Below are 24027 nucleotides of genomic sequence, written 5' to 3'. Positions count from 1 at the left end.
GGGGCAGGTTCGAACCCGCCTGAGAAAAGAGGTCGGGGTACGGACCTTCGTCAGTGCTTCTCTGATCAGGCTCACTCCACAGGGGATTCTCCCCAGGGTACGCGAGATCCGATCCCAGGGTGACACTGGCTTCTGGGGTAGTAGGGGCGGCAGACCCGGATCCGTGGCTGGATCCGGCTGATGTGGATTCTGACTATCCGGATGAGCCCAATGACCCTCCTGTGGAAAGGGATGACCCCAGCGTGGTGCGTTTGTTCAAGCGGGATGAGTTAAGACCCCTTATTTCCCAGGTCCTTGAAGTTCTGGGACTTAAGGTTTCTCAAGAAGAGTCTGACAATGAGGGCATCAATACAGTCCTCGACGGCATTAGGGGTCCCACATCATCTTTTCCTCTGCCTAAGAAGGTTCACAAACTAGTGACCTGGGAGTGAGAGATTCCGGCTTGAAGGTGGGCAGAGCTATAGCGAAACTGTATCCGTTATCGTCTGTTTTGGATTTACTGAAGATTCTAAAGGTGGATACCGCAGTCACAAAAAAGACCACTATCCCGGTTGCTGGGGTGGCTGCCCTTAAGGATATGCAGGACCGCAAGCTGGAGATCCAGTTGAAGCGAGCATTTGAGGTTGCTGCGCTAAGCCTTCGAGCGGTGGTTTGCGCTAGCCTCATGCAGAGGGCCTGTCTGTGTTGGGTCCAGGAATCGGCTGCCGGGGCCGGTACGGGCGACAGTGGGGCTCTGCAGTCCGCCCGCCTAGAAGCAGGCATCGCTTATGTTGCAGATGCTTTGTATGATCTGGTGAGGACCTCTGCGAGAGGTATGGTGTCCTTTGTGTCAGCGCGGCATCTCCTCTGGCTGCGAAATTGGGTGGCGGATTTGTCTTCCAAGTCCCAGCTTTGAAATCTACCCTTTAAGGGCAAGCTCCTGTTTGGGGAGGATCTGGATCAGCTAGTAAAGCTGCTTGCCGAATCCAAGGCAATCAGTTGCTGGAAGATAAAAGATCTTCTAAGAAAGTCTTCCCTCCTCGAGCTAGGTTTCGGAACTCTCGCCGCTTCAGAGCGGGTAGATACTCTGCACCTCCTGCTTTGGGGCGCCAGCAGCCCTTTTGAGGGAGTCACCGGTCCGGAAGAGATTTGGGACATCTTGGTGCAGGAAGTAATAAAAACCCCCAATGAAGCCATGAGCACCCATTCCATCGTCAAAGCTGTCGGCAGATTATCCAACTTTTACACGGAATGGGCAAGAATTACATCAGACCGCTGGGTCTTAGAAGTGATCAAAGACGGGTATGCACTTGCGTTCTCGCGCCCGGTCCAGGAGGTTTTTGTGGAGTCCGAGTGGCCTCAAGTGTCAAGCGAGAGGCGGTCCGGGTGACTCTATAACTACTTCTTGAGTTCAAAGCTATTGTCCCAGTTCTGGAGGCTCAACAGGAACGAGGTCGGTACTCCGTGTACTTTGTGGTCCCCAAGAAGGAGGGCACGTTTCGGCCCATCCTCAATCTGCAGAAGGTGAACCGTTGCCTTCGGGTTCCTCGCTTTCGTATGGAAACCCTGAAGACAGTGATGGCCGCGGTTTGAAAAGGGGAGTTTCTCGCTTCTCTGGACCTCACGGAGGCAATTTACATATTCAGATCCAGCTGAATCACCAGAGATTTCTGCGGTTCAAGGTATTGGGACAACACTTCCAATTTTGAGCTCTCCCATTTGGTCTCGCAACAGCTCCTCGCACGTTCACCAAGGTGATGGTGGTGGTGGCGGCCTTCCTTCATCAGGAGGGAATCTTGGTCCACCCATATCTGGACGACTGGTTGATTCGCGTGAAGTCTCGGGAGGACTGCGAGAGATCAGTGTACATGGTGATGTTCACATTGCGATCCCTAGGTTGGATAATCAATGTGCAGAAGAGTCACTTGGAACCCACTCAGAAGTTGATTTATCTCGGAGCACAATTCGATACCTTGCTGGGCAAAGTGTTTCTAGCGGCAGACTGAATAGGGAAGTTACAGGAACAAATACATTCCCTTCTTCGAAGGAACAATCCCACAGTGTGGCATCATCTTCAGATCCTGGGCTCCATGGCTTCAACCTTGGACTTGGTTCCTTGGGCGTTCACTCACTTAAGACCTTTACAGCGTGCGTTTTTGTCTAGCTGGAGAATGGTGTCGGAGCAATTCCATCTACCAATACCTCTACTTCTGGAATCCAGAGCCAGTCTGTCATGGTGGCTGTCACTGGACAAACTGGAACGGGGAGTGGTTTTAGACACTCCGAATTGGCTGATAATCTCCATCGATGCCAGCCTCTCAGGTTTGGGGGGGTGGTGTGTGCAGACGGGTCCACCCAAGGGCTCTGGGCGGTGATGGAAAGATCCTGGTCCATAAACCGGCTCGAGACCAGGGCTGTATGTCTGGCCCTGCAGGCGTTTCTTCCCTGGATCCAGGGCAGAATGGTATGAGTCTTCTCGGAAAATGCGACAATGGTGGCGTACATCAACCGGCAAGGCGGGACTCAAGTCCCACCATAGCACTGGAGGCACATATTCTGTTCACCTGGGCGGAGCGCCATCGTGAGGGCATTGCCGCATACCATGTCGTGGGAGTAGAGAATGTGCAAGCCAATTATCTCAGCCGTCAGCAACTAGACCCAGGGGAATGGGAACTATCTCTCGAGGCGTGGAATCTCATTTGCGCCAGATGGGGGAACTCCTCAGCTGGATCTGATGGCAATGCAGGCGAACGCAAAAATAGTTCGTTTTTTCAGCCATCACCGAGAAAAGGCTCGGTGGGCATAGGCAGTCTCGTGTGTCCTTTAGCCCATGGGGATTCTGCTGTATGCCTTCCTGCCCTGGCCCCTCATAGGTTGGCTTCTCTGTCGCATAGAGTGGCACCCGGGAAGGGTGATACTGGTGGCACCGGAGTGGCCACGTCGTCCATGGTTCACGGATCTGGTACGCTTGGCTCTAGAGGGTCCACTTCAGCTGGCTCATCTAACGCATCTGCTCCATCAGGGGCCCATATTTTTGGATCGGGAGGATCGCTTCTCTCTCACGGCTTGGCTTTTGAGAGGCGACGTTTATGCTTGAGGGGTTATTCAGAACAAGTCATTTCCACCCTCCTACAGGCGAGATGTCCAGCCACCTCTATGGCCTATGTGAGAGCTTGGAAACTTTTTGAGACGTGGTGTCATCAGCGATCCTGCGACCCTTTAGCGGTGCATGTTCCTAGGGTGCTTGACTTTCTGCAACAGGGCCTCGCTAAGGGCTTGGTGTTCAATTCCCTTCGTGAACAAGTTGCAGCTCTAGGTGCCTTGCGGGGAAACTTTGACGGCTGTTCGCTGGCAGTGCATCTGGATGTTGCTAGATTTCTTAAGGGGGTCAAACGTTTGCGCCCTCCCATCCGTTTGGTGTATCCGGATTGGAGTTTGAATTTAGTCCTGCGAGTTCTATGTGGTGATCCTTCCAAGCCTCTTCATGGAATTTCCCTGAAAGATCTGACTTTGAAAACAGTGTTTTTGGTGACCATTTGCTCGGCCCATCGGATCTCAGAGTTGTAGGCACTGTCTTGTCGGGATCCTTTTCTTCGGATTTACGACAATTGGGTATAGTTACATACAGTTCCGTCTTTGTCCCTAAGGTGGTTTCAGCCTGTTGCGTTCGTGCCTATTCTCACCCTCGCTCCACCCGCGCTCCAGACTTTGTACCAGCAAGGGCGCGAACCTCGGGGGCGTTCCCCCGTAATGACGTCATCCGTTTTCAATTTAAAAGGTCTTTGTTTGCTAACTACAAGCGAGTTAGCAAGGAACTCCAATAGGACTTGCTTCGGCAGTCCACGCTACTTGCAACCACGTTCCGAGTCAGCAAAGGGAATTCTTCTCCACTGCTCAGCCTTTTCAAACTTACCAGGAGTACCCGTTCCTCAGCGGCTCCGCTCTCTATTCTTGTTTTCAGATTGTTGGATGGGATCCGGTACTCGCTCCTTGAGGGCCTCCGTTCCCGAAAACTCCTACTGCCTGGAGGCGATCGCAGATGTGAACACAGTGAGTCCTATTACAGACAGGAACTGGTTCTCACTCCACGAGGGCCTACGTTCCTAAATCTCTCCTAGCCTCTCTTCTATTCCAGAAGCCATCCCATACACAGTTATTGTGAGTTCTATTTCAGACTGCCTATAGAAACCAGTACTCGCCTGCAGCTCCTGTTCCTGTATACTGAAGACTCTGTTGCATAAAGAAGACACTACAGAGATCTACAATTGTGAGTGTATCATCTCCCACTGGTTATGACCAGCATACCCTCTCTACTCACTATCTATAGTCTCTCCTTACAGCTCAGCAACTCAGAGAACGTAGTTCCCGTAGAAGAGGGACTTCAGCCCGGCCGGGCATATCAACTCACTACTGCCACCTCTGGTGGTTTTACTTCCAGTCTAATAAAGAACTATCTGTGTTTGTCTCAATACTTCAGCCTACCCGGTGGTCCCTCTCAGGATCTCCACTTGAGGGCACTGTCATCTACCATCTGCCCAGGGATTCACTATTTCTACTAAGTGTTACTTCCTACACTGATAGAGCAGTATTATTATCTACCACTCTGTGGGAGCCAACCCAAATCAGACCATTACTCCTCTCTCTCTACGGAAGCTGATCTATATCAGATAGCTATCTCCCTGTGGGAATCATACAGGTTGCTGGTTCATTTTTCTACAGGAACAAAGCATACAGTTGCTACTCCTTCCCTCCGGAAGAGCAGATTCATAACAGATTGCTAACTCCTCCCCTCTGGGGGAGTAGATCTACAAGAGATTGCTAACTCCTCCTCTTTGGGGAGCAGGTCTATAACAGATTGCTAACTTCTCCCCTTCTCGAGGAGCCAAGTCTAACAGAGTGCTAACTCCTCCTCTCTGGGGAGCAGGTCTACAAGACAGCCTTTCAAGTCAATCAAACTGTGGAGCTTCCGGGGTTCCCTAATTGGTCCCGGGAGTCTTCTCAGAACAGAGACCTTCATCTTTTGGATGTGCGGCTTGCCTTATTGCGTTATCTGGAGGTTACTAATGACGTCAGATGTTCTGATCATTTGTTCGTTCTCTTTGGTGGCCCAAAGAAGGGGGACAAAGCATCAAAGGCGACCATATCTTAGTGGATTAAGGAAGCCATTTGCGCGGCATACATAGCCCGAGGGCGTCAGGTGCCTTTGGGTCTCAGAGCTCATTCCACTAGGGGTCAGGCTACCTCCTGGGCAGAGTGTCAGTTACTGTCGCCTCAGATCTGTAGGGCGGCGGTGGGGTCGTCTTTTCACACTTTTACGAAACAGCGATTGGACGTTAAGGCTTCTGATGAACCGTCCTTCGGGGAGAGTGTGCTTCGTGCGGGTCTTTCGGGTTCCCACCCAGTGTAGGGTGGCTTGGGTACATCCCACTTTTCTGGACTGATCTGGTTATGTTCAGGAAATGAAAATTGATTCTTACCTGCTAATTTTTGTTCCTGTAATACCACAGCTCAGCCCAGAGGCCCACCCCTTTCTTCAGATACCGAAAGACTGTTTTGGTTAGAATCTGCTTAAGTTTTTTTTATTGTTGAAGCTCCTTTTTTGCAGACATGATTCATGGAGCAGTTTTTAGCAGTTGTTCAGTCTGGGTTTTGCCAGCGACGAAGTGGTAGTTCGGAAATTTGGTTGGGCGCTACCCTTCGTTATTTAGTTCTGTTAGCATGGGCTTGGGTACAGGTCAATACTGAGTAACTGCAGGTGGCACTCTCGTTAAGTAGCAGTGCCCAAAGTTCTAATTGTTCTCTGACTCCACCTGCTGGTAGGGATACACAACCCACTTTTCTGGACTGATCTGTGGTATTACAGGAATGAAAATTGGCAGGTAAGAACAAATTTTCATGGCTATGGCCAAGTGAAAAACTGTGCCCTCATCCATTACACAACCCATGACACCATGAGCGGGGAGACTTTGTTAAATGTTTGTACAGCAATGCCCGTGGCCAGTGCAAGACTATTAGGTGCCCTCCACCTCATCACACACAATTAAAATGTATGTATTTATAATAACATTTTACATGAAAAGGAACATTCAAAGCAGTCTTCTGAGGTAAAAATATCACTTACAATATGTATATTATATTTACATGCACTGCTGATGTGCCAATCAGAAAACCCTGCAAAAAAGCAAGAGACACTTGGAACTCATATGGTATTAAGCCTACTGTTATGTGTCTTGGGCATAGGCATGATCCTCAGAGAACCACAAAAAACAGAATTACAATGCAATAAACTTTCTATAATCAAAACACTAAATGCCAGCACTCAAACAGCAATAACTCTATTTATGAAAGTTAACACAGCAAATATTACACCAGGCCTAAAACACCAATGCACCCCCTATTAGGAAAACAGAACAAACCAAGCTGCTATAGATTGGAATACCTCACTTCAGTCACACATGCAAAACACAGATTGACTCTCAAATACAGACTAAAGAGACCATAAAATATAAATAGAAATATAAAGACAAAAACTGAACAGGAAACTACAAGCTAAAATATACATGAACTGTAACAATGGAAAAACAGAAGCATTACCATTCCTCATAAAACAATAAAATTAGTAAAACCATATCAATAAAAAGAATAATTTGAAACTAATGAATAGAATAACATTAAAAAATTAAAAACGCACAAACAATTTTTCCAAATATTACTAAAATATTTCAAATAACACCTATTAAAACTAATAAGGATTTTTAAAAAATCCCTCCGTTATCCATATCTAGAACTTTTTGATTTCTAGAAGCCCTAAAATTGTCATAGATTAGCGGGCAGAGAGAAAGTGGAGTCAGTCTCACACATATGCATGCTCTCTCACTCTCATACAAGCTATCTCTCTCTGCCACACAGTCTTGCTCCCCTCTCCCCTTTCAGACTCCTAACACCCTAGCAGTTTTGCTCCCCTCCCCTCCCCTCTCTGACCCTCCAGACCCCTCTCCCATCCCAGAAATCCCACTCCCCAGAAGTCTTACTCCACAACCCCTCTCCTTACCCAGACTCCCCAGCAGTCTTGCTCAACAGGCCCTCCCTGCTTCTGAAGAATCGAAAATACGGATGCGGGCTGCTTCCTCCCTCCCAGCTGCTGGTGCCTGAATGACATCGTCAGGTGCTACAGCGGAAGAGGAAGAAGCTGCCCGCGCTGCAAGGCCTGATCCTTCGATTCTTCAGGAGCAGGGAGGGTGAGAGAGGGGATTGTGGTACAGTTCATGAAATCATGCGCCATCCCACTGCCACCAATGAGGCTTCTCCCGTTGTTGGCGGGCCCCCTGTTCCGACGCCTAGGAGTGGAAAAGCAGCAGAGGTCCGCCAGAATCATTAGCCACTCTGCTTTTCCACTTACTGAGGCCCCACATGACAGCGGTGTTATGGCGCCTTTTGGTAGCGGTGCCTATGGCCGTGGCGATATTGGCCATAGGTATGCCATGGCTCTGGAGTGGACAAGTAAATGTTAATCAGTTGTTTACTCTTTCAAAGAGTACAAAGACTAGGGGACACACAATGAAGTTACTGGGTGATACATTTAAAACTAATAAGAGAAAATATGTTTGTGCTCAATGCATAATTAAGTCTGGAATTCATTGCCAGAGTATGTGGTGAAAGATGTTAGTGCAGCTGCATTTTAAAAAAGTTTGGACAAGTTTCTAGAGGAAAAGTCGATAAACAATTATTAAGGTGGACTTAGGATAAGCAGCTTGGAATCTGCTTACTCCTTGGGAGCCTGCCAGGTACTTGTGATCTGGCTTGGCCACTGTTGGAAACAGGATACTGGGCTGGATGGACTTTTGATCTGATTCACTATGGCAAGTCTTATGTTCTTAACAATGGGCATGTGGTGGAGTATGAGAAAGATAAGCGTGTGGAGGGAGGGAGGTACTGGTCACAAGTGGATGTTCTTGGGCGTTGGGGTAGGATTGAAGAAAGAGCAGTAGGCAGTTTTTGGAACTCTTGGAATTTCCATAAAATGGCAGATCTCCTAGGAAACGCCAGAAAGCTCTGACAGGAGGGGGTGGTCTGCTTACTGCTCAAGCCCCTTCTCTTCAAGCAGCATGCAGGGCACCGGAGCGGAGAGGCTGGGGAAGAGCAATCATTTTCTGCTCTGATGGGTCCACTCCAGCTTCCTCCCTAGGCTCCTGTGTTAATAGGCAGCATGGGAGGAGAACCAGGAGGGGATATAGCTGCAGCCTGCAGCTGTCTGTGATCCCAGGATTCGGGGCTCAGCTGAAGGCAGAGGAGGGGAGGAAAAAGGAGACACCCCACTGCAGAAGTCAGGCCGCTGTGATTAAATGATTTATGGTGGAGGAAGTTGAATGCTGGGGAGCACAGTGCTTCCCCAGGCCCAACCCCTTCCACAAGGGGTTGGGCCTGGGGAAGCACTGTGCTCAGAGAGGGGAGGACTGAGGAGAGTGCTGGAGTCAGGAAACGGGAGAAATGGAACTAGGTCTGCTGGAAGGGGAGAGAGAGAGAGAAAATATGTGGGGCAAGGGTGTTTGGGGAAAACAATATTGATGTTCACCTCCTCTACCTCTGCTAATCAAAACTAAGCGCAGGGGACCACAACTCAGAAGTTCCCAGGTATGGCAGTGGGGAAGGGCCGTCCATCACAATGTGTCTCCAACCTTTTCAAGCCCAAGGCAAATCGAAATACAAAAATGGTATGTGCCAGCCCAGCCTCCATGCGGACAGGGAGAGAACTCCATTGACCAAAGAAGAGCCTTGGAAGCAGTGAAAGCCCACACCTGTTTCTCTTCCCCCAAATTTTTTTTGCAAAATAATTTTTATTGGAAAAAGGAATAAGGTTACTTTCTGAAAATACAGCATAGACAGTACATGAACTATAACATTGCAAATACAAAATGTGAAAACATCACACCTGTAACAAACTAATATACAAAGGCCATAAATCACATTCCCTTTCAGTTTTGTATTTTCACTTTAAACCTCCCCCCCCCCAGACCTATCTCAATCACACCTCACACACAATACCCCCTCCCCCCTCTAAACCCCTAGATTCAGTCCCGACTATCCAATAGGGGATCCAAAAACCCCCAGTGTACATATGGGGAGTACATAAACCTGCAAAAAAAAAATTTTTATAGAACATTTCAGCCCCCCCCCCCTTAGAGCTGCTATTGGGAGGATCCACACCATTGATTAGAATAACCCATAGCAAGCAGACTATCCTGAAGATCTTGAGATGGTGTAAAAAAGGATGCCCAGCAGGCACAGCATGCATCCCCGTGCCTACTGGTGCCCGTTTTTAGAATCAAGTCATTCCATCCCAAACACCAAGACCATTCTAAGAAGCCAGGACTCAGAAGCAGGCCCCTATTCCCCAGCCCAATTCTGCAAGATACATTTACATGCCACCTGAAGAGCCAGGTATGCAAATCGCTCCCCTTCTGCCTTACCACAAGTGGACTTTGCCCAATTTAGGAATCGTCAAACCAGTACATTGTTGAATGGAGGCAAGCACAGCATTCCAAAAATTAAGCTTCTTACAAGTCAGAAACCGATGAATTAAAGATCCAGTGACCTCATTACGTTTTATGCACATAGGGGTTGGCGCCAACGTCATTCGGTATCGCTTGACATCATCTAGAAAGGCATGGAGGAGCAATTTAAACTTCATTTCCCTCAAACTAGAGTCAACAGCATTAGAGTATAACATCTGAAAGTATTTAGACAAAAGATACTTTGGAAATATCTGCTCCCAGAGTAAGTAACAAGAGACATAAGGTGTTGGTCTTGTAAGTGTTGTTTACAGAACTTATGCCAGGTGGAGATAGTGTTCTGCTGGGCAGATATTTCCTGCAGCTCATGAGCAAAAGAGCTCTCTTTCGTAAAGGCAGTGTCTCCCCATTTAAAAGTACTCATACAGTGTCAGGCTTGAAGGTACGCAAAGAACTGCCTGGGAGAGATCAGAAACAACTGACATAGCGCAGTAAAAGAGAGAGCTATTGGCCGAGCTTCTTCATGTAATTGTAGGATATGGACGGTTCCCAACTTTGCCCACTGTTGAAAAGTACTGGCATATTCTATAGCTGGAGAAAAACCACTGTTGCCCAGAAACGGCATCAGTAAAGACCGTTTGCACCCAGAAAACCCCCCTCTGTTTCCTCAACCTCCACCAGGCCTGTGCAGAAGGTAGTATTAGGAGGGGATATGAGGAGACCAATCTGTGAAGTTCTTGATACCTAGAATGAATTAAATACAATGGGGACCAAGGCGGTGGGCTATTGTCAATTAATCCAGGCTCATAAAAAGCAGACACCAGAAATCCACTCTCCTATGAACCGCAATTGACCGGCTACATTGTAAAACCTTAAGTTGGGGAAAGTCAATGCCCCCCCCCCCCTCCTTGGAATCTATAAGTTTGGCCATACTTATCCTTGCCCCTTAACCATTCCAAATAAACGTTAGGAAAGAAGAGTACAGCAAGTTAATATCCCGTGCTGTAAGCCAGCAAGGAACATCTGTCATTTATAGAGAATTTTCGGGATTATCACCATCTTCAAGAGTGCACACTACCAAAAAGTGATAACGGAAGAGATCACCAGACTCAGCTTTTCCTGAACAGTTAAAAATGTGTCCTGTATGTTCAGCTCGTACAAGGAAGATAGGTCCCTAGGAATCCAAGTATTTCATTTTATCTGGCACCCAAATGAGAGGAAAGGGGACCCCCTCCCCAAGATTCAACCAGTTTGGAGTCTAATGCTAAAACATCAGACTTGGTAAATTTTATTTACAAACCAGCTAGAAGACAAAATTGGGAAAAGATGTTTGTGATTACGGGTATGCTACTTCGCGAATGATCTACAAATAAAAGATTATCATCTGCGAACCTAGCAACTTTCATCCAATGCTTACTCTTCCAAATTTTAAAACAGATGTGGGGGAGTGGGGTGCAGGGCAGAGACACACATGAACTCATTGGACCTGTTCCTTCTGTGGAAAACTTTCTGTTAACCATTAGACAAGCTGAATGTACCAAAACTTTGTAAAAAGTCTGAAGGTTGTCTTGATGAAACAGGCCTTTGATCCTCATCTAATCTTTTAATTGCTGCACGGTGATGATTTTGTATTGATACTCATGTTTTTATGTTTACTCTTTATGAATGTATCATTTGTAAACTGCCGGCACCTGGGCGAGGGCGATTTAATACATTTTATTAAACTAAACTATATTTCCAAGTGAAGGAGAAGGGGGATGTTGGTAGGATGTGGGCAGCTGGCTCGGTTAATTTACCTCGGCTGCTGCGTTTGCCAGAGCTCCTCCACTGTTGCTGCTCCCAACATTTAGAATGAGTCACAGCCGATTATTATTATTTCTTGGGCCTTATAAAAGGAGGTAACTCATGCTCCGTGCATCCTCTCCCTGTCTCTGTGTGGGGACGAGGCAGAAGCTGGAAGAGTCTGAGGAGAAGGTGCCAGGAGGTGCAGGAAGAGGGAGCCCAGCTATCTGCGACCTGCACGCTGCCTATTAACTGCCACGCTGCAGGGCTCATGCTGCAGCGAGGAAGAAAAGGCATTCCATGAGACCACATGCTCTCAGAAAATGAAATAAAAAGACTTTTTTTACAATGTTTAGTCACGGCCTTACACTACCTAGTTGGAGCCCAGCTGACCAGTCGACAGGATTTTCCAAGCCAACTATTATCACATTTAAACAGCAACTGTATTGTGGTTTTTTTGTTTGTTTTTTAGACTCCAAGGAATTATCTTCCTCTCCTCAGAAACGTAAGTGTAAATTCAAAAGGGAACACTAAATTTAGTCTATCAGGGTGACCTCTAATGAGTAGTTGATTCCAGTGTAAAGCTATTGAAATTGCAGCCTTTTAACTTTTCTTTCATCATCATCTTTCCAACAAAAGTGTAAATGCACAGCAGATAGGGGCATACCCTCCTTCCCCCCCCCATTTTAACAGCACCGGTGTCCTCTCAGGACCTTCCTTGGTCATGCATCGCCATGGTGACCCCCATCCCCACCACTCTAACTTCCTGTTAGCTTGGAGGTGGACCCATACATGTCAGCGTTCAAGGGCTCCGCTGCAATTGAGTCTTCCCTGGCCCCGCACCCCCCTAAGGTCAGCCTGCAGTGTAGTGGGAGTTTTAATTGGATGGGGCTGCATGGGCCTGAGCATACTGCAAGCTCCCCTTTTGTCTGGGATGCTCTGACGATGTTCCAGAACTGGGCTTCACAAGAGCACAGTAGGAGGCTGCACCAAAATTGCATTTGCATTTTCATTATTTTCATTTTATGGAGGGAGGGGGGAGTTTATTTGTTTTTCTGTTTTTATATTGTTTATTTAAAATGAAATAAACATCAAAAGGGACAGGAAAAAACAAAACAAAAACTAAGGGGGCGGTCCCTCCACTTTCCCAACTGAAGCCAAAACTCCAGCGCTACCAACACTTAAAAATTGAAGCCTCTCCATCCCCCTGGATGCCTCAGACCCCTTTTCTACGGGTCCCCCACTGGGTCCAGATTTCAGAATGGCACCAGCTGCCCCTGAGGCTGGTGCCATTTTGTTGCATGTGGCTGAACAACCGCATGGCACAGGCCTCAGAACCAACTGGCGCCAATTTCATATCTGGACCCAGTGGGGCAGGAAGGATTGAGGACTGCTCCTGCCCTAATTGGACATTTTAAGGACTCCAGAAGGGGGGAAATAAGAAAAAGGCCTGGGGGGGGGGGGGGGGGGCGGTTAAAAGTGCTTGGTATTTTGCAGCGGTGTGATCTCAGGCCAGGGTAGATGTCTGCTGTTTTTGAAACAAGAACCAACTCCTCCCCTCCCCCTTCCCAATTTTATCAAGAGTTTTTTGTTTTGAAACATAACAAAATTTGCTGTTTCATTGTGTTTCATGTTTCAAAACAAATGCACATACCTAGAGTACAACCATGCTATCCAGAGGACCAGGCTCCTATCCCACTCCTGCCACCAACAAATCGCTGAACTTCCCTGAGTTTATGCCTAAGATTCTGAGCTGTGCAGGGGGAGGGACTTTGGGAACCACTGTTATTAATAGTACATGACTGTTTTTGTTCTTCCTCATCTGTCATCGGCTGAGAGTGATGTGCTGCAGAGCCAGCATTCCACCAGCCCCAAGCAGCGCAGCGGGCAGAAAGTAACCAGAACAAATAATTTCTTCCCTCCTCACACACTTCCCTTCCTGGCGCTGGCATAAGAGGAAGAGATACTGGTTCCTACTGCCTGTCGCTAGAAATCCGTGGCTGATACACAGGGGTGGCCTTGCCAGTAGACCGCAGGCTCCAAGATGCCTGCCGGGTTTCCCCCTGGCCAGGAAGTTGCAGCTGTGTGCACAGCAGGTGGGGGTGATGTATCACTCCCCTCAAGGATCAGCTGTGAAGTTCAGTATTATGCATTTATTGAACACCGTTTTGATCTTTATTGGAATAACAGTAGATCAAATAATTAAATATAAATCTATATATGAGGTCCATTCTTCTGGTATCTGGAAAATGTGGCTAGACTTACAGACTATCTTAATGAGCTGAAGCATCCTTGATTTTTCTTTTTTTCCAGGAGACATGCATGACTTCTTTGTGGGACTAATGGGAAGGAGGAACACAGGCCCTGGTAGGTGTAGTGAGCTCTACCACTTTCTAGCTCTCCTTGGGGGGGGGGGGGGGCTAAGATCAGTCAATTATCTGATGCCAACACCAGTAAATGGCTTCAGTGACATAGTAAATGATGGCAGGTAAAGACCAATTGACCCATCCAGTTATTCCTGTCCACATTGCTAAAGAAATAAGCCTGCTGCTGGCCTTAAAAAGGTTGACCACTTGTAGAACGTCCCTCCTTTTTGGCTGGAGTGAGATTATTTTGCCTCTCTGGCCTTACAATGAGGTATTTTTAAGAGGGCAACACCATGCTACTGAGATCTGAGGAGGTGAATGTATGTATCCCCCTTAGGGGAGGGGAGGAGTGCCTATCTGCAGGGTGCATTACAAGTACAAGAGAGAGAATTAGAACTGGGTTGCAGGATGGAAGATGCCTTACTGATGAACGCCTGATGGGAAGGAGGAAGCAGAGATGAGTATGATGACTCCCTGATGAGAGCCCACTGGGAAAGAGGAAGGATGTCTGCACTTTTTTTTATGCACATAAGGTTCAGAGTGGAAGGAAGAAGGTGAGAGGCTGAAAATGGGGTCCCTGGTGAGAACCGGGTGGGAAAACAGAAAGAAAGGAGCCAGGTCGTTCACGATGGTTTTGGGATGAGAGGTGGGGGAGAGGAGCAAGGATAAGCAATGCAATGTGCTCATTTAAATCTCCAATAGTCCTGATGAGTTGAGCTTTTTTTCTGTTTTATTTTTTTTTTAATCAGACAGCCCTACAGACATCAGCCAGGAGACTTTCCCCAGCCTTGAAGACCCCAAATACTCAACAAAATGCAGAGTGAGGTAACTACCAAAACCTTCTCTTAATAATTTCCTCCCGACCTTAGACCCCCATCAACTGGAGAGCACTGTATGGAGAGCAGTTGCTTTGATTGAACCAACAGAGCTGTGGGAGTGTTGCGAGGAGCAGGGAACCGTCTGTTCTGTAATGCAGACACTGAAAGGTACTATAGACATTTGAAATCAAATTATTAGCAGTAAACATCATCTGAAGGCTTTCAGAGCTCTGCTGAAGATGATTTGGGAGATCTTCTGGTTTGGCTGGATGCTGAAGCGCATGATTACATGTTCTTACCAGCTGCTGAAATCGCTAGAGGAGGTTCTCTATTAATCAATCTCGCTGTAAAGGAGGAAGAATCACTCATCCCTAGCAAACAAAAGGAAGATTTTCCAAGACTCCATTCAGCTTTGTTTATCTTTCTCCATTCTCTCTCTCTCTTGCAGGTATCAGCGTTCAGTTTAAAGCTGGCCTGTAGGGCTGGTCTCTCACTGGCCATAAGGCAGCAAGGTCTCTTGTTTTATACATCCAGCAAGCCTCCTCTACCGACAAAATATAACGCTCTACCTTTATAGTGTCTGCTCTCAAACACCACCCCCCCCCCCCTCCCCCAACACTCTGAGCTGATCCTCTTATCTTGCAAACTCCTTACTGTATGGGGAGGAAGGACAGAATGAGACAAGATTCCTCCTCCCTGCCACCCTCACATACACATACATCCACCTCTAATGCTTTTTGGTCTGGTAAGTCTGCATATGTTCCCATCTGTGCTGTAGGTTACCAATAGATATAACACTGAATAAAAAGAGGAATTTTTTATGTATGAGCTGGGATCCCTTTCATTTCTTTTGGATTTTTTTTAATTGAATTACTTGTCTTTTCTAAATCTGAGCTCAATTCAGGTACTGTAGCCATTTCTCTGCTCAAGCAGACTTATAAGTTGTGGCTGTACTGCATCATACAGGGCTGCTTTCCTTATGTCATGTCCCTAATATTCCTTGTCCTTTTCTTGAGGATTTTGCCCTAGTCTTAAACTCTGTCTGAAAAACTAACATTTTATAAAGAAAAAAAAAACCCATCTGATTGACTTCAGCCATTTCCCGTATCATCACAAAAGTTTTGAGTGATACCAGTTCCTCTTGCTGAAATGAAAGTTCATCCTTCACAAATAAATAATTCAGTCATTCTCCTCCAGGCTACAGATTCAAATCCATCTCAAGTTGGGAGTAATTATCTGGGAAATCACTCACTGATCTGCTGAAATAAGTAGGTGTTCTCAGCCAAGATGCCAGAGGACAAGTGACTACATCACCAAGGCTGCCATTACAGTTCACACTGATGGGTGCCCCTGTTGGCAACAGCAGGGAGACTGAATTACTTTCTCTTTCATTGTGGTGATCCTCCTGAAACAGGACTGACACTTGACCAGGTGCATGAGCAAAGCTGGCACTGCTGCTGTGCCTGTTGTGAGGGCTTGCATTGCTGCTGCCCGTGCTGTACCTCTTCTTTTATGTGGCTTTTTTTCAGCACTTGGTTAAGAAAGCACAACTTGAATGGCCATATGTCTACTAAATAGGGTTACAATATAGCGCCATGCCTATAGGATGAAGCTGAGTCAGTCCTGGTTTTACTCTCCTTGCAGGCATGGGCTTGTTCTAAGAAACAGGCACTACAAATCCATGCCTGCAGTGGGTGGGAAACCAGGACTGACTCTGCCTCCCCGTATTGACATGGAGCTATAGGGTCACCCTGCTACTAAATATGGACTTGCAGAAAAATAAAAATGCCTCCCTAGCAAGTGGCCAACTTCAATCACAGAGCCCCTTGGTAGCTCTTGCATATAAGAAAGAAGAGCTGTAAATTACAGTTTCTGTTTAAAGCTTTGTTTCCTACAGTGCCAGGATATGGAGGAAAAATTTATTTATTTTCTATTTTTCTTTAAAATAGAAAAAAAAAAACCAGAGATCCTTGCGTGCCCAGAAACCACTTTAGAAATAAAAACTACATCAGAAGGATCAATCTGGTGGCTTAGGTGGAAAGGGATGTGCACTGCTATGTTGAAGGCTCCTGCTTCGGGTCTTCTGCTCCTCCCATTGGCTGGAGGTGGGGATGCTGCAGAGGCAGCGTTCACAGGTACCCTGGTGAGGGATGGGGGAAAGAGGAGGATGTGGTGGTCATTGCTTAAAGGTGACACCCGTAGGCCAGATTCAGGGCTCATGATTGCGGGGTTGTTGAAGGAAGCCCTGCTGCATGGCCCCTGGTTCAGGACTGTCACTGCCATGACCATACTAAGGTAATATCGGGGGAGGTAGAAGATGAAGCAGAGGAAGAAGAATTCCCAGGTAGTTGTGAAAGGTTTGTGTCTCTAGATCCCAGGCCTGGTGTCAATAAAGCTGGAAATGCAAAGGAACAGGAGGAAAACTGCTGGGTCAAAAAAAATGGCGGTGTAGGGACACACAATTTCTTTCAGCCTAGTTTCAGGCCCTAGGTCCACCGGAGAGCACAGAGCAGTGGAGTCCGGGGACATTGCACCTCCGGCATGGGATCAGTTGGGTGTCAGGTTTGCAGAGATTCTCAGGCCGTCAATTTTTTTGAGCTGGATTCCGCAGGCCCTCCAACAGTGGCACCCACTGATGTAGGCCTTGTGACAGTGAAACTGGAGCAGGGCAGAGTGGGTGGGACACGCCGAGGGCTCCAGCAGTAATGTAAATGGCCTTCATTTGATGCACCATTTGTACTACCTGCCTTGCCTTTGGGATGTGAACATTACAGGATTGCATCTCTTAAGGGCTGTTTCTGGCAGGATTAGCCTTTGCTGAACTTCAGTGCCCCACAAAGTGCTGTACTGCAGTGTCTCCGAGAGACAACAAGGAGGACTACAGGGAGTCCATGGGCTGGACGGTGATGATCCAAAGGTGGTCCGGCTTTTTCGCAGGGATGAGCTAGGACCTCTTATACCTACTATCCTGGGGGAGCAAGGTATTCAGCTTCCTCAGGAGGAGTCTCGTCTTGGGGCTACGGACCCTGTGGTGTTGGGACTCCGGGGGCCTCCTTCATCCTTCCCTTTCCATTTTTCAGCCACGGACCTACTTTTTAAGGAGTGGGACACTCTGGACTTGGGACTGAAGGTGGCTAAGCCATGGATAAGCTCTATCCCTTATCTGAGGAGGCCTTGGAACTTTTGAGGCTTCCTAAGGTGGATGCAGCGGTGGTGGCAGTCACAAAGAAGACCACCATTCCGGTAATGGGGGGGGGGGGGGGGGGGCAGGGAACAGCCCTGAAGGACCTACAGGATCGTAAGTTGGAAGTTCAGCTTAAAAAGATATTTGAAGTCTCCGCCCTGGGGATTGGGGCAGCGATGTGTAGTAATTTTTCGTTGAGAGCAGGTCTACATTGGGTCCAGCAGTTCCTTGCCAGTGAGTCGTTATCCCAGGAAGAAGCCCTACAGGCGGGTCGTCTGGAGGATGTCATTGCCTACAGTGTGGATGCCTTTTATGATTTGCTTCACACATCTGCCAGGACCATGGTGTCGGTGGTGTCTGCACGACATCTGTTGTGGCTCCGTAACTGGGCTGTGGATGTGTCTTCAAAGGCTCAACTAGGTTCCTTGCCATTCAAAGGTAAGCTACTTTTCAGCAGGGAACTGGAGGACCTAGTCCAGTCCTTAGGCAAGACTAAGGTTCATCGCCTACCGGAGGATTGGCCGAAGTCAAGAGGAGCTTTCCCCCCAGGTCTCGTTTTCGCGGAGGTCGAAGGACCCGGACTTCCCTAGGATCGGTTTCTTCCTTTCATCACAATGCCAGTAGGCAGCAGTCCTACACCCCGTCCTTTCAGGGGTGGCGTTTTGGTAGGCCTGGCTCCGGCCAGAGCACGCCGGGTGGAAAGGCCTCACAATGATGGGCAGCCGGCTCATTCCTCAGTCCCAGTAGTGGGCGGCAGACTGGTGCTTTTTTACGAGGAGTGGGCCAAAATAACATTGGACCAGTGGGTCCTTTCTGTGATAAGACATGGTTACGCATTAGATTTTGCACGTATGCCCCGCCAGTAGTTCATGGTCTTTCCCTGCGCCCAGGCACCAAAGCGCAGAGCGGTTCAAGAAACACTGCAGCGGCTGCTCGACCTCGGAGCCATCATTCCGGTGCCGGAGGAGCTTCGAAAGGGCCAGTACTCCATTTATTTCATGGTGCCCAAAAAAGAAGGAACTTTTCGACCCATTCTAGATCTTAAGCAGATCAACAGATTCCTGCGGATTCCTCGATTCCAGATGGAAACACTAAGATCCGTCATTGCATCGGTGAGACGGGGGGAGTTTCTGGCATCTCTGGATCTCACCGAAGCCTATCTCCATATCGGCATCCGAGCAGATCATCAGCATTTTCTACGTTTCTCCATCCTGGGGCATCACTATCAGTTCCAGGCTCTTCCGTTCGGTCTGGCCATAGCACCCAGAACATTTACCAAGATTATGGAAGTGGTGGCAGCGCAGCTCCACAAGGAAGGATTTCTGGTCCATCTGTACTTGGATGATTGGCTGATCCGAGCAAAGTCGGAATTCCATTGTCAGGAAGAAGTCCATCGGGTACTGCAGTTGCTACGGAACCTTGGTTGGGTAGTCAACCTGTCCAAAAGTCGACTGACTCCCTCACAGTCCCTGGAGTTTTTGGGAGCTTTGTTCGACACTCGTCAGGGCACGGTCTCCCTAAAGGAAGAGCGTGTGATCAAACTTCAAGGTCAGGATCGGGCCTTACTAGAAAAGTCTTCTCCAATAGTTTGGGATTACTTACAGGTGCTGGCTTCCATGACATCGACTTTGGAATTGGTTCCTTAGTCTTTCGCTCATACGAGGCCTTTACAATCTGTGTTACTCTCCAGCTGGAACCCGGTATCAGAACAGTTTCATCTTCCTTTGCCTCTGATGGGATACGCTGGGCTGGTGGCTCAACCCGGACAACTTAAGGCGGGGAGTGCTTTTGGTAATTCCGGATTGGATGGTGGTCACGACAGATGGCAGCCTTTACCACTGGGGAGCGGTTTGTCAGCGGACGTTGGTGCAGGGCAGGTGGTCCTCACAGGAGGCTCGGTGGTCCATCAATCACCTGGAGACCAGAGCGGTGAGGTTGGCTCTGCAGGTGTTTCTTCCGATTCTCTGAGGCAAGTCGGTACGAATTCTCTCCGACAATGCGACCACGGTGGCTTCTATCAACCGTCAGGGAGGAATGATGAGTCAACCAGTAGAGTTGGAAGCTCGGTTACTGATCTCTTGGGCGTAACGGAACTTGTTCAGCATAGCAGCCTCCCACATTGCTGGAGTCGACAATGTCATGCAGACTTCCTCAGTCAACATTGTCTAGATCCCGGGGAATGGGAGCTTGTGGACGAAGCTATTTCAAAGGATGATCGCGTATTTTTATAATGTGTTTCTTCTGTAGTACTTATTGTATTATTGGTTGTCCTCTGTGGGTAGTTTGTGTCGTTGTTTTTTTCAGTTTGTTTGTTTTTTCTTTTAAGGTGGCTGCATATTTGTTGCATGATTCTTTGGGTAGGTCAGTGTTCTTTGACTTATTTGAAGCTTGATCTCTAAAATGAATAAAATGAATAAAATGAATAAAAGAGATATCATACCATGAATGACATTCAATGAGACATCAGAACTAGAAATCGAATCGATACTAAAAAAACTAAATCCCGCTCCACATGCAAATGACACAATACCAACCACAGACATAAAAAAAGTAGTGAACACAGTATCCCCAACACTAGCAAAGATCGTGAATCTATCCTTAGAGGAAGGAACTATGCCAGAGACACTAAAAGTGGCAATAGTTAAACCAATTTTAAAGAAAAAAAACAGTGATCCACGTAACCTAAGCAATTACAGACCAGTATCAAACCTTCCCCTAATCGCTAAATTAATAGAAAAAAACATACAAAAGCAACTTGCAGAACACCTAGATAGCAATAATATCCTGTATCCATCACAACAGGGCTTTCGAAAACACTATAGCACAGAGACGCTACTGCTTGTACTAACAGATAACATCATAAGAGGCTTCGATAGTGGTAAACATTACATCCTCGTGATGCTAGACCTCTCAGCAGCCTTTGATACCGTGAATCATGACATACTTTTAAATAGATTAGATGAAATAGGATTAAGTGACAAAACTATCAAATGGTTTAGATCATATCTAAGCAACAGATATTTTCAAGTACAAATCAAGGACATAATGTCAGAAAAGATTAACCTTCAAACAGGAGTACCACAGGGGTCAGCCCTATCAGCCACACTCTTCAACATATATCTCCTACCATTATGTCACCTATTGGCTGGTCTGGGAATCACACACTATATTTATGCTGATGATATCCAATTAATACTACCCATTGACGACACAATTGAAAAAACACTAAAAACAGCAAACATGTATCTAGATATCATCAAACTATTAAACCAAATGGACCTAGTAATTAATATTGAGAAAACAGAATTTATACATTTAGAATGAAAAAGACTGAGATCATTCAGAACCCAATTATACTCAACAACAACCAAAAAAATTGAGTTAGCAGACAAGGTACGGAACCTTGGAGTAATAATTGACATGAAACTAAGCTTAAAACAACATATATCTCTAAAAGTAAAGGAAGGCTACGCTAAACTCATGGTGCTTAGAAGACTTAAACCACTTCTAACAACCGCCAACTTTCGATCAGTACTGCAAGCGTTGATCTTTGCAAGCACTGATTACTGTAACACACTCCTACTAGGTCTACCATACATTTCATTAAGACCACTTCAAATATTACAGAACACAGCTGCAAGAATCTTGACCGGCAAACGGAAAAGAGATCACATCACAGAAACACTGACAGAATTACACTGGCTACCCATTGAACAAAGAATTCAGTACAAAACACTTAGCACCATACATAAATTAATACATAATGAAAAAGCAGAATAGCTGAACACAGCCCTTCGCATACACGTCCCAAACAGAATCCTGAGATCAGCCAACAAAGCACTTCTTACTATTCCATCAATCAAAACAGCAAGACTAACACAAGTAAGAGAGAAAGCACTATCCCTGGCAGGATCCATACTATGGAACACCATGCCCTTGGAGTTAAGATTACAAAGTAACAACAAAACCTTCAGAAAAAATTTAAAAACCTGGCTCTTTAAAGAAGCCTATCAAAAAGAGAAAGGAGAATAGCACCCAGGGGAATGCAGGTACAAACAAAACAATGTAACAACAAACACATAACCAAAACCATTATGGGGTAGATTTTCAGACCGCGTGAATAGGCGTACTTTTGCTGGCGCATCAGGCGCAAGCAAAAGTACGCGCGATTTTAGTAGATACGCGCGTAGCCGCGCGTATCCGCTAAAATCCTGGATCGGCGCGCGCGCAAGGCTATCAATTCTGTATAGCCGGCGCGCGCCAAGCCGCGCAGCCTACCCCCGTTCCCTCCGAGGCCGCTCCGAAATCGGAGCGGCCTCGGAGGGAATCCTCTAACGCCCTCCCCTCACCTTCCCCTCCCTTCCTCTACCTAACCCACCCGCCCGGCCCTGTCTAAACCCCCTCCTTACCTTTGTCGGGGGATTTACGCCTCCCAGAGGGAGGCGTAAATCCCCGCGCGCCAGCGGGCCACTAGCGCGCCGGGACGCGACCTGGGGGCGGGTCCGGAGGGCGCGGCCACGCCCCCAGACCGCCCCGGGCCGTAACCACGCCCCCGGGCCCGCCCCCAAAACGCTGCCGACATGCCCCCAAAACGCTGCGCGGCTCGGGCCCGCCCCCGACACGCCCCCCTCGGAAAACCCCGGGACTTACGCGAGTCCCGGGGTCTGCGCGCGCCAGTAGGCCTATTGAACATAGGCCTACCGGCGCGCAGGGCCTTGCTCGCCTAAATCCACCCGGATTTAGGCGAGCAGGGCTCTGAAAATCCGCCCCTATGTGTATAATTTTATTTGTGAATTAGTTCAAGTTTCATTTGTAGTTTATCGATAAAGGTTAAAAGTACAATGAGAAAGCTAATCTCGTATCCTAATCGGATACAATGAGAAATGGACATGACTCATTACACTCACCAATTAATATTATTTACAAACTATGTTACCGATCCTTAATGGCATCTGTTTAACGTAAGATACTTTAGCATAATTTTTATGTGCCTTAATGTAAACCATTGTGACGGTATCCACTGAACAACGGTATAGAAAAATGTTAAAATAAATAAATAGATTTTTCACTTTTTCGAATAGGAGTTTTGAATTGAATATAACCCCATGGATTTGTTTTGCATATTATTCTTTCTTAGCTTTGTTGGTAAGGGTGCGATATTGAGAGAGGTAAGCTTTGTATTTTTTTGTAGATTCATCTGTTGGGAGCTTTCTCCATTGTTTTTCTTGTGTTCTTAGATTTTGTTTTGCCTTTCTTAGGTCTTCAATATACTAGGGGTTCTTCTTGTTGTTGTTAACTTGTTTCTTGTTGGTTGATTTTATCTGTAGTGGACTGTTTTCCTCTGCAATTTCATTGATTATTCTTTCAGAAGAGTCGAAAGCTTTCTTGCAGTTGGTTAGATCAAGGTCATTAATCTTGTTTTCTAGGGCATTTGACAATATCTCATTTCTAATCTTCTTTCTGTATGAAAAGGTGGTATTATTAGCAGATTTTTGTTGAAGGTTGGATCTGCTTTGATTAATTGGTGATCTGACCATGGTATTGTCTTGTGTTCAGTTTTAATTTGGCAGTTATCTGCATTAGCAAAAATTAGATCAAGGGTATGACCTGCTCTGTGGGATGCTTTAGTGACATGTTGAATACATCCTAGGGCTTCCATTGCTTCAAGGAACATATCACAAGCAGGTGACCTGGGTGTTTTGTCCACCTGTAGATTGAAAACACCTAAGATTATTGTAGTTTCAAATGTGGGAAACACTTTAGTAAACAGTTCTATAATTGGTGAGCAGTCTTTGAAAAGCTGTCCAGGTGGGCAATATACCAGTCCTGTGTTGATTTGTTTTGATTTTAGGATGGGTTCTTCCTAGAGAGGGTGAATTTCGATTTTGTTTAATACTAATTTAAGTTCTTTCTTACAGATAATTAGGAGGCCTTCACCTTTTCTTTTTTGCCTTGGTATCTGGAAAAGTTCATATTTAGGGTTAGAGATTTGGTTTATGAGAACATTGTCATTTTCATTTAAAAAGTTTCAGTTATACAAAAGATTGTTGGCTGTTGGTCTTCAATTAGGTCATCGGTGATAGGGATTTTTTTTAATTGTGCGTTAAGTAGCAGTAATGAGAACATTAAGCAAATTTGATGTTTTTGTCTTTCATTACAGACAGAGGGTGAACCATTTTATTTTCTTTATTTTGTTTGTTATATTTTTTCATTGCATTTTTCATTAGATCAGGTTCGATATTATTTGTTTGGTCCATTTTCTTTGTGGACCAGGTGGTCAGTCGGGTGGTTAGCTGGGTAGTCAGCTAAGCTGGGCAATCAGCAATGCAGTTGTACAGTCGAGCGGTCAGCCCAGTTGGTCAGCTGGGTGGTCAGCTAGGCAGCTAGAC

The 24027-nt window shown here is 46.6% G+C and overlaps 1 protein-coding gene across 1 annotated transcript in view; it reads left to right on the top strand.

Moving 5' to 3' along the window:
• Positions 1-15276, top strand: part of TAC3 (tachykinin 3) — a 32381-nt gene extending 17105 nt beyond the window's left edge. Inside the window, exons 4-7 of the mRNA XM_029596984.1 lie at positions 11743-11775; positions 13584-13637; positions 14386-14461; positions 14903-15276. Of these exons, the coding sequence (XP_029452844.1) occupies positions 11743-11775; positions 13584-13637; positions 14386-14461; positions 14903-14921 (182 nt within the window). The 3' untranslated portion in view covers positions 14922-15276. The remainder of the gene's footprint in view (positions 1-11742; positions 11776-13583; positions 13638-14385; positions 14462-14902) is intronic.
• The last annotated feature ends 8751 nt before the right edge of the window (positions 15277-24027 follow it).

The sequence above is a fragment of the Rhinatrema bivittatum genome, chromosome 3 (genome assembly GCF_901001135.1).
Source record: "Rhinatrema bivittatum chromosome 3, aRhiBiv1.1, whole genome shotgun sequence".
Classification (NCBI taxonomy): domain Eukaryota; kingdom Metazoa; phylum Chordata; class Amphibia; order Gymnophiona; family Rhinatrematidae; genus Rhinatrema; species Rhinatrema bivittatum.
The sequence above is the reverse complement of the archived record's forward strand: the minus strand, read 5'-3'. Positions and strand labels throughout refer to the sequence as shown.